The following is a 13,821-nucleotide window of genomic DNA, read 5'->3' on the forward strand; positions in this document are numbered from 1 at the left end:
AGGTGGAGGATCTGCCTCCAGCAAAAAGATGAATGTAAATCTTCCGCCTTCCCAGCAAAAATCATCAGATTTACATAGCAGTGTTACGTTTGCTGTAAATCTGCAATTATCTCCATGGAGGATTATGCACTCCAAAAATGGGGACTAACACTACTGAGCCCCCACTTGTAATCCTGTCATAAGTCCACGGGTCCAAGTGATGGTGGTGGTCATCAATTTAGAAAAAATGATTGGATTTACTGCTGGTTTACCGCCAAACAAGTAATGAGGCCCATTTCATAAATTGAACCTCTACAGGAAACTATCACTTGTGAAACATCAACAACTACAATTCCTGAAAGTTTCAAAATTTCCCAGATCCTTAACAGACAAAATGGAGGACTGCTGAGCCATAGCAGCAGACAAACAGCATATTGAAGGAGGAGGAAGTGGGAAGGGCACAGTCCTCTCGACATGCACACTGTCAAATATTTAAGTGACACATGCCCAGCTGCCATCATGCAAGTCAAATTCTGCATTTTATATTCAAACATAGCAAAGACCTCAAAGTAAATCTTGGTCTCTGCTGGGAAGCGAAGCTGGTAATCTCAGGAAAGAGGGCACACTATCTAAGCAACTTTACAGCTTTTCTTCTAATCAAATGGCTTATTTTATCTCTTACCTGGAGCTTTCAAACAGAACACATTATCATTCCACACTTCGGGCTGTATTCGAATTGAACACTCTTTTGTTGTAAATTCGATCTCGATTGTTTCCTGGGCAAATGACCCCCCTTTTAGAACAATGGCCAATTCCTCTGCGTCCTGATGAGTAAATCAAAACATGACAGGGGATTTTATATGATGGACAATTTCTTTTTTTTTCTCACATTTTATAATATGTACAAACAAACAATTGTGTCATAACACATTAAGCCAGAGCAAAGAGAACCCAACCCCCCCAAATAATAATGAAATAAATACATGAAATAGCATCACATGAGGTACATGACAGTTCTATCGCTACCATCCCAAATTATATTCCAATTTCAATAAAGCATGACCAGACCTCCTCATACATTTTCAAATTCGTTTGTCTATCCCAATGATATGTTTCAATAAAAGATACTCTAAGCAGCTCCCATTGTGTTTTGGTGGGATGTTTAATAGACTTCAAGCTCCTCAGTATTAATCTTTTGACAGTGATAGCAGCTCTAAAAATCAACATTCATGAGGGTGTGTTTAGTCTTCTATCTGTGAACCTGAACCACAGCATAGTGTCTATTGGAGAGAATTAGCACAGATATTGGAAGTGGATCCATATACCGAGGGGAAGGCTCCCATCTGGTTAAACCCCAAACTTACAAATAATAAAAAAGATATGATGGACAATTTCTCCTTAGTGAAAATCAGGAGATGAATCTGAATATATGATTGACAGTGTTGTACAATCCTAGAATGTTTTTTGTGCCGCTTTAGGAGCATTAAGATGTTGATGATTCATGGTCATATCCTGGATAAGTCACACATTTCTAAAATTTGTTCTTTCCATTTGAACTATTTTTACACTGTAGACAAGGTATTATCACATGCATTAGATAGGCTGCTGTTCTGCCATGCAGGGCTTTATGGATTAAGCATCTGGTTTCCAATGTTATCTTATCTTTCATTGGTAGCAGTGCAGCTTTTCAGGTAATCTTCCCTAGAAGGCAGTGTCAAAGTCTTTGCGTAAATGAACCACTACTCACATTGATAAGATCTGTTGTGATGAGGTTAGTATTAGAGCTGTCTCTCTTAACCACCAAAAGTGGCACGAGTCATTTTAAGAGCATTGATGATTTGGGGCACAAAATGGTAGCTTGTTGTCGAACGTGTCGCCATACCTTGTTTGACGGATAAAAGGCAGACAAATTGTGGCAGGTCAAGCAAATATTAGGGAGGAGTGGTTATTGGTCCACACAACTGTATTTCTGTTAATGGTCTTGAGGTGTGCCCCGTTCCCCAATGTGGTAGGAAGCGAGATTGGAAATTACTGGGGCAGTCGCGCTGTTCCAGATAAGCTGAAAGTGTTGACAATTCCCTCTATCGATCATAAACATGCAGGGGTAAATCATTCAGTAGTTTGCCAGAGGCTCTTGATTGGCATTTTTCAGTAATGGCGTGATGAAAACATTTTTCAGTTTTAGAGGGTTTCTGGGTCTGGAGGGAGATGTTGATAAGTTTCATGAGGGGGTGGAAGAAACCTTGCTTGATTTTGGGGTGGCCTCCCCAAAATCAAGATGCCACCAATGGAGGAAGAGCCTCGGGTGGCAGGAAAAAAGAGGAAATACATAGTATGTTCTCGTCTGATTTTCCAGCTACCTGATTGGCTAAGCGCCATTCTCAGTGAAAATGTGTTTTCACCACTAAGAGCACACATTGACAGTGATTTCCCCATGTCCACACCCTCCCCCCACCCTCAAAGACATCCCTCTCTCCCCACTTCCCTGCAGAACTGAAGCTTTTTGCTCTGGCCCTGGCACTCCTCCCCATGTACATGTCCTGTCGCGGGGGTGATTGTTATATTCTCTCCAATGATTTTATCAATGATCCCCGTCATCATGTGTCAGGAAGATCTTCACTTTTCAGAGGTTTTCACTAATGTTGAAAGAAAATGTTTTGAAAAGTGGTTAGAGAATTTGAACTTAGACTGAAAATCTAACTCACCCCCTACACTCAGTCATCAATATGCAGTTCCGGGCAACAGATTTGTGGTTGTGTAACTAGTATTGTCATCTGTTAGATGACGAGAACCCAGTGACTTCATCATGTTTAAAGACATATTCGTAAAAGTCCTGTGAAAGCAAACTGTTTCCTGTCTATATTTAACATTGGCAATATTCTACAATGTCCTACCAATTCTTTTCTAAATCTACTATTTAAATAAACTGAAAAAGATCTAATTTCTTTCTGTCAGGCCTCTGTCAGGCCTTCTCCAGCTCCTCGCTCATCGTAGCAGTGGCTACAAGTTAATCAATCCTTTCTCCATTCCTCCATTCCTAGAGCTTCACAGCCATTTCACATTCGTAATATCGCAGCCACTTGGCATGACAATTGGATTGCCTTGTATTTCAGATTCTATCAAACTTAAATTACACCTTTCCAATTTTCACCGGGTCAACAGTTCACCTTGTTTAACTGGAGTGACACGTCTCTGTAAATTGCATTTTTGCACTGTAAATTGCTCCACATACAGGAATCGCATCGGGAGGGCAGGAGCCCATCCCCTTCCACCCGACGCAGCAACTGAACAGCTGCACAGCCACCGTCGACGAACCCCACGGAATCCAGCACCCAGAAGGAAACCTGAGTACATCCTTCATTATATTGAGGTATCTGCACCCCCATGCTTTGCACCCCTGTTACATGTGTGGTGCCCCATCCAACCTTCCAGTAACCACTGATTGCCGTGCAACGAGACGAGCGTGCTCCTTCTAAAATGGCCGACGCCATATTTTTGCTTATCGGTTGCTAAGCAACCCAACTAGCCGAAGCGATCTATTGGTGCAGGAGGAGTATTTCTCCCGTCCTGCCTCACCAGAAAGCGCTAGTCGTGTGGCCCACCCAGCAAAGGCCCAACAAAAAAGGCTGGAGCCTGCCCATTCCACCTACAGGAATTGCATCGGGAGGGCAGGAGCCCATCCCCTTCCACCCGACGCAGCAACTGAACAGCTGCACAGTCACCGTTGACGAACCCCACAGAATCCAGCACCTAGAAGGAAACCTGAGTACTTCCTTCATTATATTGAGGTATCTGCACCCCCATGCTTTGCACCCCTGTTACATGTGTGGTGCCCCATCCAACCTTCCAGTAACCACTGAGTGCCGTGCAACGAGATGAGCGTGCACCTTCTAAAATGGCCGACGCCATATTTTTACTTATCAGTTGCTAAGCAACCCAACCAGCCGAAGCGATCTATTGGTGCAGGAGGAGCATTTCTCCTGTCCTGCCTCACCAGAAGGTGCTAGCCGTGTGACCCTGGACTGTCCGGGCCTACGGCCAGAAACTCTGCCCATTACACAATAGACCTCCAGCAACAGAATCGCCACTTCCCGGTCACACGGACCTCCTTACAAGGTATGAGGTTCCTGCCAGTCCTGTACTGGAACACTCACGACATCCTAGACTTTCCCACACCTGCTCTATCACGCCCCGTTCACTATGTAGAGCGCCATTACGGCCATGCCGTTGCAGACTCCCAGTAAATCTAGCACACCTCCTTTGACCTACGGTGCCCCTGCTTATAGGAAACAGCAGCATCTACCCACATATACTACTGTTCACATACCCGCGCCTGTCACATTGCATTAGCCTTGTATGCTCTATAGCTTTAGCTTATGCAGTATATTAGCACAGGATTTTACCATCTATGTACCAGTCGTATCGTATTGCATTTGTGTGCACTCTACCCCGTCCTAACTGCCACTCCTTAACCCTGCACAGCTTGGTATGTCACTAGCTGCCGCATCTTGCATGATTAATATCCTTACTGCACCATTCTGGGCATTACCACATGTGAGTAGACAACCTCTTGCCTGACTACAAAATAACATTTGCTTATATTGCAGTACTATATATCTAATATGTTCATCAGGTCATGCTGCACACTTGTTACTGCGCACATGATCTGCTACTTTTCACTCATTGTGTAATGTGCACCGTGTCACTTGGATTACTCTGCTGACACCCTGTCATCTGTGTACCTCTCAGCCACCACATTTGTGCCTGCATATTACTCCCCACGTGCATGAACGCTCTGCCTGACTAATACGCCATTACCTGTGCTAATATAACTATAATCATTGCTGACCAGAGGTAGCCTACACAAGCCTGCCCTTAATCTGCCTTTAATCAAATCCCATGACTTATGTTGATGCTGCCTTGCCAGTCCCTGTTGTAGGGCATGTAACACAATGTGCAATTTTATAGAATACTCCAGGGCCAAACACAGGTTCAATGCTTTTTAGACAAACTGTCCCATCTCAAATCTAGATGTCACCAAGTCTTAGCCTGAGTGTGATTTCTGATTTTAGGTGAACCCCATTGTCTAAATGCACCCGTCTCCACATGCCACTTTTAACCTGAATGTGATTTCTGAATTTAGGTGAACCCCTTTGTCTATTTGCATCTGTTTGCACATGCCATTCTTAGCCTGAGTGTGATTTCTGAATTTAGGTGAACCCCCTTGTCTAATTGCATCTGCTTGCACATGCCATTTTTTGCCTGAATGTGATTTCTGAATTTAGGTGAACACCCTTCTACTGAAAACTCTCCTAGGTTTAAGCCTCTGAGGCAAATTCGAATCTAAATGCCAGCACATTCTAAGCTAAAATGACCACTTGCATGCTACTATACTAATGTACTGTATGTTAGTTAGCACATTGTACTCTCCTAGGTTTTAGGCCTCTGAATCAAAAACACTGCCTGCATTATACCAATTGTTGTGCCTTACCTGATATTGCCTTATACTAGTTTTCACCTAATCTACTATTGATGCTGCTATAGTAACCACTAGACCTTACCTGATGTTAGTCGCCACACCCTTCTACTATCGCTACAGCCAGAATAGCCCCGCTATACAATAGTGGCACCACACCACCTTCGCTGATCCCGGATCCAAATCGTACAATCTACCTTAGCAAGAGCCAAACAGCCTCCCTACCGTACCTCCTCATACCTTTATTACACCTTGCCATCTTTATTGCTGCTATAACCATGTACCCTGCAGAAAATGCACCTTGTCCAACCTCTGAAAGAAACACCAGACTATGAGCCAGACTACCCCACCTCTACGAGCCTATCTGCCATAAAAAGAAACCCTCCTCGCAACACACTAAAACCCGCCCAAACCACACCCTGCTACAACTCCACCCAACCCAAACTCATCTAAATAACAATCCAGGACACACCCAACACTATCACTATATCCGGAGCCTTGATCAACGCTAGATCGCTAGTGGCCCACGCCACAGAAATAGCAGACACCTTATCCTCAAACAACCTCGACCTCCTAGCAATCACCGAATCATGGCTGCACGAAGCAGTAGGCCCAGCACTTTCAATAGCCATTCTCGAAAATTACCAAATAATCAGAATGGACAGGCCCAACAATAGAGGAGGTGGCCTAGCCATTATAGCTAAAACAAACCTCGAGCTAAGACCACTGCCTCAAGCACCTCTCAAATCCTGCGACCTCCTAGTAGCCAAATTGCCTATCTCCAACTGTCGCACCTTAACCATTTATCTAATATATAGGCCACCTGGCCCCATTGGCTCATTCGAAGCAGACCTATCCAGCCTCCTAGCTAACAGCATAAAAGACACCTCCCAAATATTATTGCTAGGCGACCTGAACCTTGGGTTAAATGACCCTGATGACAAACCAGCACAAGCCATAGCTAACATGCTAGATGAACACGGACTAATCCAAAGAGTGCTTACCCCCACCCATAATAAAGGTAGGACCTTGGACTGGATCGCCACCCTGAACTGCGACACCGTCATCACCAGAATCGCTCCCCAACACTGGACAGACCATCACCTTATTGACCTTACTTTATCTCTCAATAAAGAAGTCAACAAAGAAAAAATCATGGCACCACCACTGCCCACTAGAGCAAAAAATAATATAACCCCAGACAATCTCCTACCACTACTACTGCCAACCCTCAATGCTCTTCCCGACAACCTAAATCCAGAGTATCTAGTAGAAAACTACAGCAATGCCATAAAGAAAGGTCTAGACATCATTGCCCCTCTTAAACTTCAAAAGAGTAAACAACAAGCCCACCTGAACACCTGGTTCACCCTACATCTGAAAGAACTTAGATTGCACAAAAGGAAACTTGAAACCCAATGGCGTAATTCCCCTACAGAAGAGAACAAATCACAAATTCTACTCACTAAAAAGAATCTCTTCAATGAAAGAATCGAAAAATCTAGCTCCAACAACAGAGAACTATTTGACATACTAAGGGAATCAGAATCCCCTATACCCCCACCAGACAACATAATTAAGGACAACGTATGGTGCACCAGCGTCCAAAACGCCCTAACTAATAAAATCAAAACTCTCCAAACTAAAATCGTACTAAAAAAAAGACTCCCTCACCACTAATGAAGCATCTCCCAGCAACCACGCCAAAACAACCAACCTTTCAGGCCAGAATCTCTTCAGGTTCACCAAAATATCTATCCCAGAAACAGAAAGAGTTATAGCCTTACTTAAACTATCTAACTGCAAAGGCGACAACTGCCCTCCCCAGATAATCAAGGATGCTGCCAGGGACCTAGCCCCCTTTATAACCAAGCTGATCAACGCATCCTTCTCTTCCAACACCATACCAAGCAACCTCAAAGAATCTTGGGTCCTGCCTCTCCTCAAGAAGCAAACCCTAGACCCTGCTATTCCCACCAATTACAGGCCCATCACCACGGTTCCGTTCCTGTTAAAGATTATAGACAGAGTAGCATACCTGCAAATTCAGCAATATCTTGAAACTCACAAACTATTAGGCACCCGCCAATCGGGCTTCAGACCACAGCACGGTACTGAGACAGCCCTAATCGATCTTAAAACCCAGATCAATGAGATTAACGACAAAGGGAACACTGCCATGTTACTCCTCGACCTGTCGACAGCGTTCGACCTGGTGGATCATGCAGTCCTGTGCGAACACCTGGCCTCAGCTGCCCACTTCTCGAAAGAGGCCATAGCCTGGATTCAATCATTCTTGGACAATCGAACCATGAGGGTCTTCTCTACCCTAGCCTCAGCAGACCCCATCAAAATAACTTGCGAATTACCCCAGGGCTCCTGTGTCTCTTCCACCCTCTACAACATCTTTACCAAGCCCCTATTTAACAAGTTGGACAGACTGGGTGTCTCATATACTAATTATGCAGATGACACCCAGATCCTCATACCCCTTTCGGGCAACTTCGACTCAGATACGGCCTTGGTAAACAAAATATATCTCATCATTCAGGCATGGATGGCCACACATGGCTTATGCCTGAATGATGAGAAAACCGAAATCCTGCTCCTCGGATCCAACACTAATCTAAAATAACTCAGCTCCAACTATAAGGCCTTCAACGTTGATGGCAACACCATCCCAGTGGCCAAAACAGTGAAAACACTAGGCTTTCACCTTGATGCAACCATGACACTAATAAAACAAGTCAACTCACTAGCATCCTCTACCGCCTCTGATAGCATCACTGTACAAAGTTGAATTTAGAAGTGTCCCTGATTGCCTCACTGTACAAAGTTGAATGTAGAAGTGTCCCTGATGGCCTCACTGTACAAAGTTGAATGCAGGTCTCCCTGATGGCCTCACTGTACAAAGTTGAATGTAGAGGTCTCCCTGATAGCCTAACTGTGCAAAGTTGAATGTAGAGATGTCCCTGATGGCCTCACTGTACAAAGTTGAATGTAGAGGTGTCCCTGATGGCCTCACTGTACAAAGTTGAATGTACAGGTCCCCCTGATAGCCTAACTGTGCAAAGTTGAATTTAGAAGTGTCCCTGATAGTGTGCCCTAGTTGAACTGGCTAGTGTCCCTAATAGTCTCTCTGCTCATTAATTTGGAGGTGCGCCTGATGGTGTGCCCGGGCTGAATTTAGAAGTGTGCCTAAAAAGCATCTCTGTGCTACGTTGAATTTAGAACATTGAAGAACATGTAACCCATCACCACGCTTACTCTCTTCTTTACACCACCATTCAACTAGAACACAGAGATACTATGACACCATTCGGTATAACTGTTCTCATACCAACATCTGCCGCATACTCCCCATCACTCTCTAAACACTGCTGGTTACACACCCCCAGTCAGGCGTTCTCCTCAGGCCTAACGCAGCCACAATCGGTCTGGATAAAACCTACCAGGACGAACACATACTCTTGATATCTCAACCACCACACCTACCGCTAAGAAGCAGCTATTATACGAATACCACATCAGCTGCACACATATCCGGTGCTCACACGCACCTTTGACTCTCTCTACTCTCTCTACTGACCTGAACTTCGGTTCCCAAGGGCGTTCAACCTACCAGCGCCTTCAGACCATACCAATGGTATATAAGGCGCTATATAAATGCCAAGTAACATAACATAACATGCAAGCTAATCAGGGCAAGTAGAGCCTTCCTTATCCAAGCTAGCTGCATCATCATTGCCAATGCCCTAATACTATCCAGACTTGACTATTGTAATGCCATGTACCTAGGAGCCAACAAATACATAACCAACAAATTACAGACACTACAAAATAACGCTCTCAGAACAGCCCTTAACCTACCCTCCAAGGAACACATTTCCAACTAAAGGAGAGAACACAAATGGCTCAAAATCTCCAACCGTATCTCTCTCAAAACGGCATCACTCACTTTCAAATGCTTAAACAATGCAGCCCTCCCCCCTATCTCACATCCAGAATAAAGAAAAAAACTCCATCCGCCCCACCAGATCGTTTCTCTTACTGCCTGCAGGTACCCAACTTCAGACAAAAGAAAACCGGCGGCAGTAGCTTCCCTGTCTTGGCAGCCCAACAGTGGAACGCCCTCCCACTCAACATTAGGATAGACCAATCCTACTATAGCTTCAGGCGAAACACCCTCATCTGGCTGCAGGTCCAATGATCCCCAATAACCCTGCCATCTCACTTTCCCATGCCTTTGCTCAAACCTGACTGCTACGCACAGCATTAAATATGTAAATATGTATGCGCAACCAAACTGTCTCTATGCACAGTACTAAATATGTAAATATGTAAGCAATGTATTAACTATATGTATATATGCACATTCCACGCAATGTAATGCTATGCTCCTTTTCATGTGTGCCTTATCCTGCAACTAAGTTTTTATGTAATCCTACCTTGCTGCTCTCTGTTGCTCTCTGTTGCGCCCTGTTACCTCTGGGTTTTGCGCGCCATACCAAACAAATAAACAAACAACTCCTTATACTTTGTTCCGTTTCTCTCCATTACCATTCTCTTCATCGATAGCGAGCCCTCATGTAAGTGACATAGAGGTGACGTTGTAAGCCCCCAGCAAACGTATTCACTGGTATCAATCAACCTTTCGATTTAGTGAAAAGGAAAATGGTTTTATTCCACCTTTGTGAACCTAGTGTTGAGGGACATCGCAGGCTGCGATGTATCACTGCTGTAGGGGTTCCAAGCCTAAGTGATATTAGTAATTGTAACGTGGTCTAATATAAAATGAAGGCTGAATTGTGCCTATGGGATCTGAAGTGAAGAAAACATTGAATGGAATAATGCACATATAAAACCTATTGTGCATTTCTGAAAAATGGGAATACATTTGGCCCTAAGCAATCTGTCAATAACTGTCTAATTATCTTTAATAACATCAAAGCTGATAGCGGGACCACCCCACAACTCCGTTGGATCTGCTTCCGGTTGACCCTATTTAGTCTCAGTGTCTCCCTGGTGCTTCCCATTTCTAATACTTCTTTCATGTGTTTACACTAAACACCTAACATATGGATTTGCTGTGCAGTGGCCTCATAGAACAACATTGGGCCAGGGCTTATCATTCAGAGGCTTCCTGCTTCTTGTAGCGCCCTGACTCGGTTTCTTCCCGTCGGGCCATAGAGGTGACACCCTCTGAAAGTTAGAGTGAAGTTGGATACTGGGTGGCACATGACCAGCCCTGGGATCAAGAAAAAGACTGCTTCCTGACCAAGCCATGGACCCATACTCTAGAGTTCAACTTTCTTTGCTATTACTGGGCATGGATAGATTGCTTAAATATATCCAACATATACAAGCAGCTCACAAGGCCTTTGTGTCATGTACCTAGGCACATGATGGCAAATCCTGTCGCCCTAGGGTGCGGCAGAGGTGGTGGCGGTGGTGGCTTGCAGCCCAGATATTGGCCCGCCAGGCTATTCACACCTACGTTCTTCATTATGGAACTTGGAATGCAAAGTGGCTGCGTCTGTACTATGGATAGTGGACTCACGGCTGTGTGGAAAGCCTGGCAATGCCTCCAAATTCGTGTATGGAGGAAGAAATGTGGGAATGCAAAAAGCAGGTACAAGGTGTCAGTGATTATTCAAGAGACCCATCAGCCTCGAGGCCCCTGGGGGATGGTGTGCAAGCTTGATGGTGCACATGAGTTCGCTGAGCATATGTTTTGCAATGCATGTAAAGTGCAGCCCAGGAGCAACGTTTCTATGCAACCGCCTATTGTAAAGAGCAAAGGACAATTCAATCGTAATGTTTATTATGTTTTTAAAGATGTGATGTACTGCGTCATTCCCTGGGTTAGGGTTTTCATTGGATGTGACTAATTCACCTGATAAATATGTGCATTTCTAAAAAGAAGTAGTAAAATGGGAAAACATGAAGTCATGGTGATTGATGCTGACGCCATTTTAGTTCTCCCTACTAGGATTTGGAGCAGTCCTTCAGGAAGTGGAGGTATTATTCTGGTATCAAGCTCCACTCGACTACAATACTGATGAGAGGTTGACTTTAGTTTAAGGCACAGACTTGTACATAGCCGAGGGGAAGTGCGAAGTCCAGATGTTCCTTTCTGCGGAGCAGGCTCGGACTGCCAGTGTGGGCCTTTTTTATTGGTCAACGTGGGCCACAGTTTGATAAGTTCACCATGCGGCTAGTGGTTTTGACCAATGTTACTAAATAAATATTCTCTCAAATGCACAGTTTACATCACATGTTATCAAAAACCTCGCCCTTCGGTACTAGTAAAACAGTCTGTGCCACTTTTGTATTGGAACCCAGACAATTTTATGCCCCAGTCTGACTCTGCTGTAGACAGTTTGCTTTGTTGTATGCATACACTACCCAGTCACCAGGCCATCCAGGCCCCTGCATCCAGGACTTTCGCCAAGAGCGAAGGGCAAGAGATGCGAACGCAGCTGCCCGCCAACCTTCCACCCGTAGCGGCCTGGCAGCCTGCAGTGGCGCTGTGGTGGCGTCCCATCGATAACATTAGGAGGCATGTGGGAAGGAAGGCAAGTAGCCAGTGGATCGCGCTTCTGTAGGAAATGTCCCTCAGGGACAGCAGGGTGTAACTGAATACGTCCAGCACACTGTGGTACCTGATCAAGGGTCCATAGAGCTGGGGAGCCCAGGACAGGCACAGACCATTTTTTCACCCTAATCCTACCACGACACTCGGCGCCAAGGATGGTGGGACTTGTAGTGTGAGGCCCTGGATTGAGGATTTAGTCAATGTCAAAGTAACTGTGGGAAATGATGTTTACCATCGGAGGGGGGCACAATTGTTTATATAGTGTACATTGTGTTTTGTACTGCCCAGACATATACCAGATGCACAAAGAAAGAATTTGCAAACCAAATTACCGTTTTATGGGGGATTATCTGTGTCTCTGTTAACCGTGTTTTACAGTATGGGGAGGCTATTGTCTCTTGCAATATTGCACTTATCAAACATCAGCATGTTTAGGTGGTATACCCTTGAGGATATTGCAACCGCACAGGTTTCAATACTCCTTTCAATAAGTGGAGAACAAAGGAGCTCCTGGTGAATCACCCGTTGCAGACTCAGTGCTGCTCAGTGCTGACAGTACCAAATGATATTGGGAGTCATCTGGTATGTCTACCACTAAGTGGCTGCGATTATGATTAACCAGAAGAAACACAAACTACAGGGGCTCATGTTTGACTAGTGGAAAGATGTGCCTGTGATTATCCAACCGCTTGATGCTTTCTATGAGGATGAAGGGGCATTTGAACATGCTACTTGTTGTGAGTTATTTACCCCATTCGCACAATGAATGTGATGGAGACATGCTCGCACATCTTGATTCTTCATTGCCTTAATACATACTACTTTCTCCTTCCTTGTCCTCTCCCCTTTCCTTTCCTCCCTCAGTCCCTTCTTGTTCCCCCCAAGCTCCCTCCTCCTTAAAGGGGCCATGCTCTGCTCATCTGCCACATCCCCCCTTATTTATCATGGGAGTTCTTGGCCTACATCTGTTCGATGAGCCAGGTGGCTTGCGGATTTTTCTGTGGAGCCAGCCAGGTACCTCCGAGACCTCCTTGGTGGGTGCTCTTGGTGGGGGATCCTCTGGTCGTTCCACCCTGGGCTCTTCTTCTTCTTCGGCGTATGTCTCTTTCTCTGTGTCCTCTTGGAACATCTTGCGAAAGAACAAGGCATTCCGAGTTCTCTCCTTCGTCCCCCAGGGCTGTAATCATTGGCCCTTTGACCTCTGTAACCACAAGCAGCTCTGGCCTGTACCTAGTGTCCGTTTTCCTGTGTTGCTTCTGTCGGACAAGTACGACCTTGCCTACTGGTAGTTGGTGTTCTTCAGCTTTCCTCTTGCGATCTGTCCATTCTTTGTTTTTCCTTCTTTTCTCTGACTCTCTTTCTCTAATCTCCTGATCTTCCCCAGGGGTGTAGTCTTCCAGCTGTGGAAGCCAGGTTCTGGGTGTGTAGCGTATCATAAGTTTGGTGGGTGTGTGTCCCGTCGCCTCGTGTCGGGACATCAATCGAGCATCTCACACTGGAAAAGATATATAGATGATATTGTTTTCATTTGGAATGGCCCTCAATCAGAACTCAACCTTTTCTTAACATGGCTCAATAATGTAGACAACAACATCCAGTTTACCATGGAGAACAGCAACCAAGAAATTTGCTTTCTTGATCTTAAAATCCGGCAGGAAGATGGTATCTTGAAATGCAGTGTGTAACGGAAGACCACTGCATGGAACACTCTCCTGCCTTTATCAAGCAAACACCCACGCCATTTGCGTGAAAACTTACCATACGGCCA

The 13,821-nt window shown here is 45.0% G+C and overlaps 1 protein-coding gene across 2 annotated transcripts in view; it reads right to left on the reverse strand.

Annotated features, from left to right (window-relative positions):
- BANK1 (B cell scaffold protein with ankyrin repeats 1) overlaps positions 1 to 13,821 on the reverse strand; it is a 2,974,928-nt gene that overhangs the window by 2,308,953 nt on the left and 652,154 nt on the right. For both annotated transcript variants that reach the window (XM_069630704.1, XM_069630703.1), the window contains exon 5: positions 662 to 803. In XM_069630704.1, the coding sequence (XP_069486805.1) occupies positions 662 to 803 (142 nt within the window). The remainder of the gene's footprint in view (positions 1 to 661; positions 804 to 13,821) is intronic.

The sequence above is a fragment of the Ambystoma mexicanum genome, chromosome 6q (assembly GCF_040938575.1).
Source record: "Ambystoma mexicanum isolate Mex_15411 chromosome 6q, UKY_AmexF1_1, whole genome shotgun sequence".
Lineage (NCBI taxonomy): Eukaryota > Metazoa > Chordata > Amphibia > Caudata > Ambystomatidae > Ambystoma > Ambystoma mexicanum.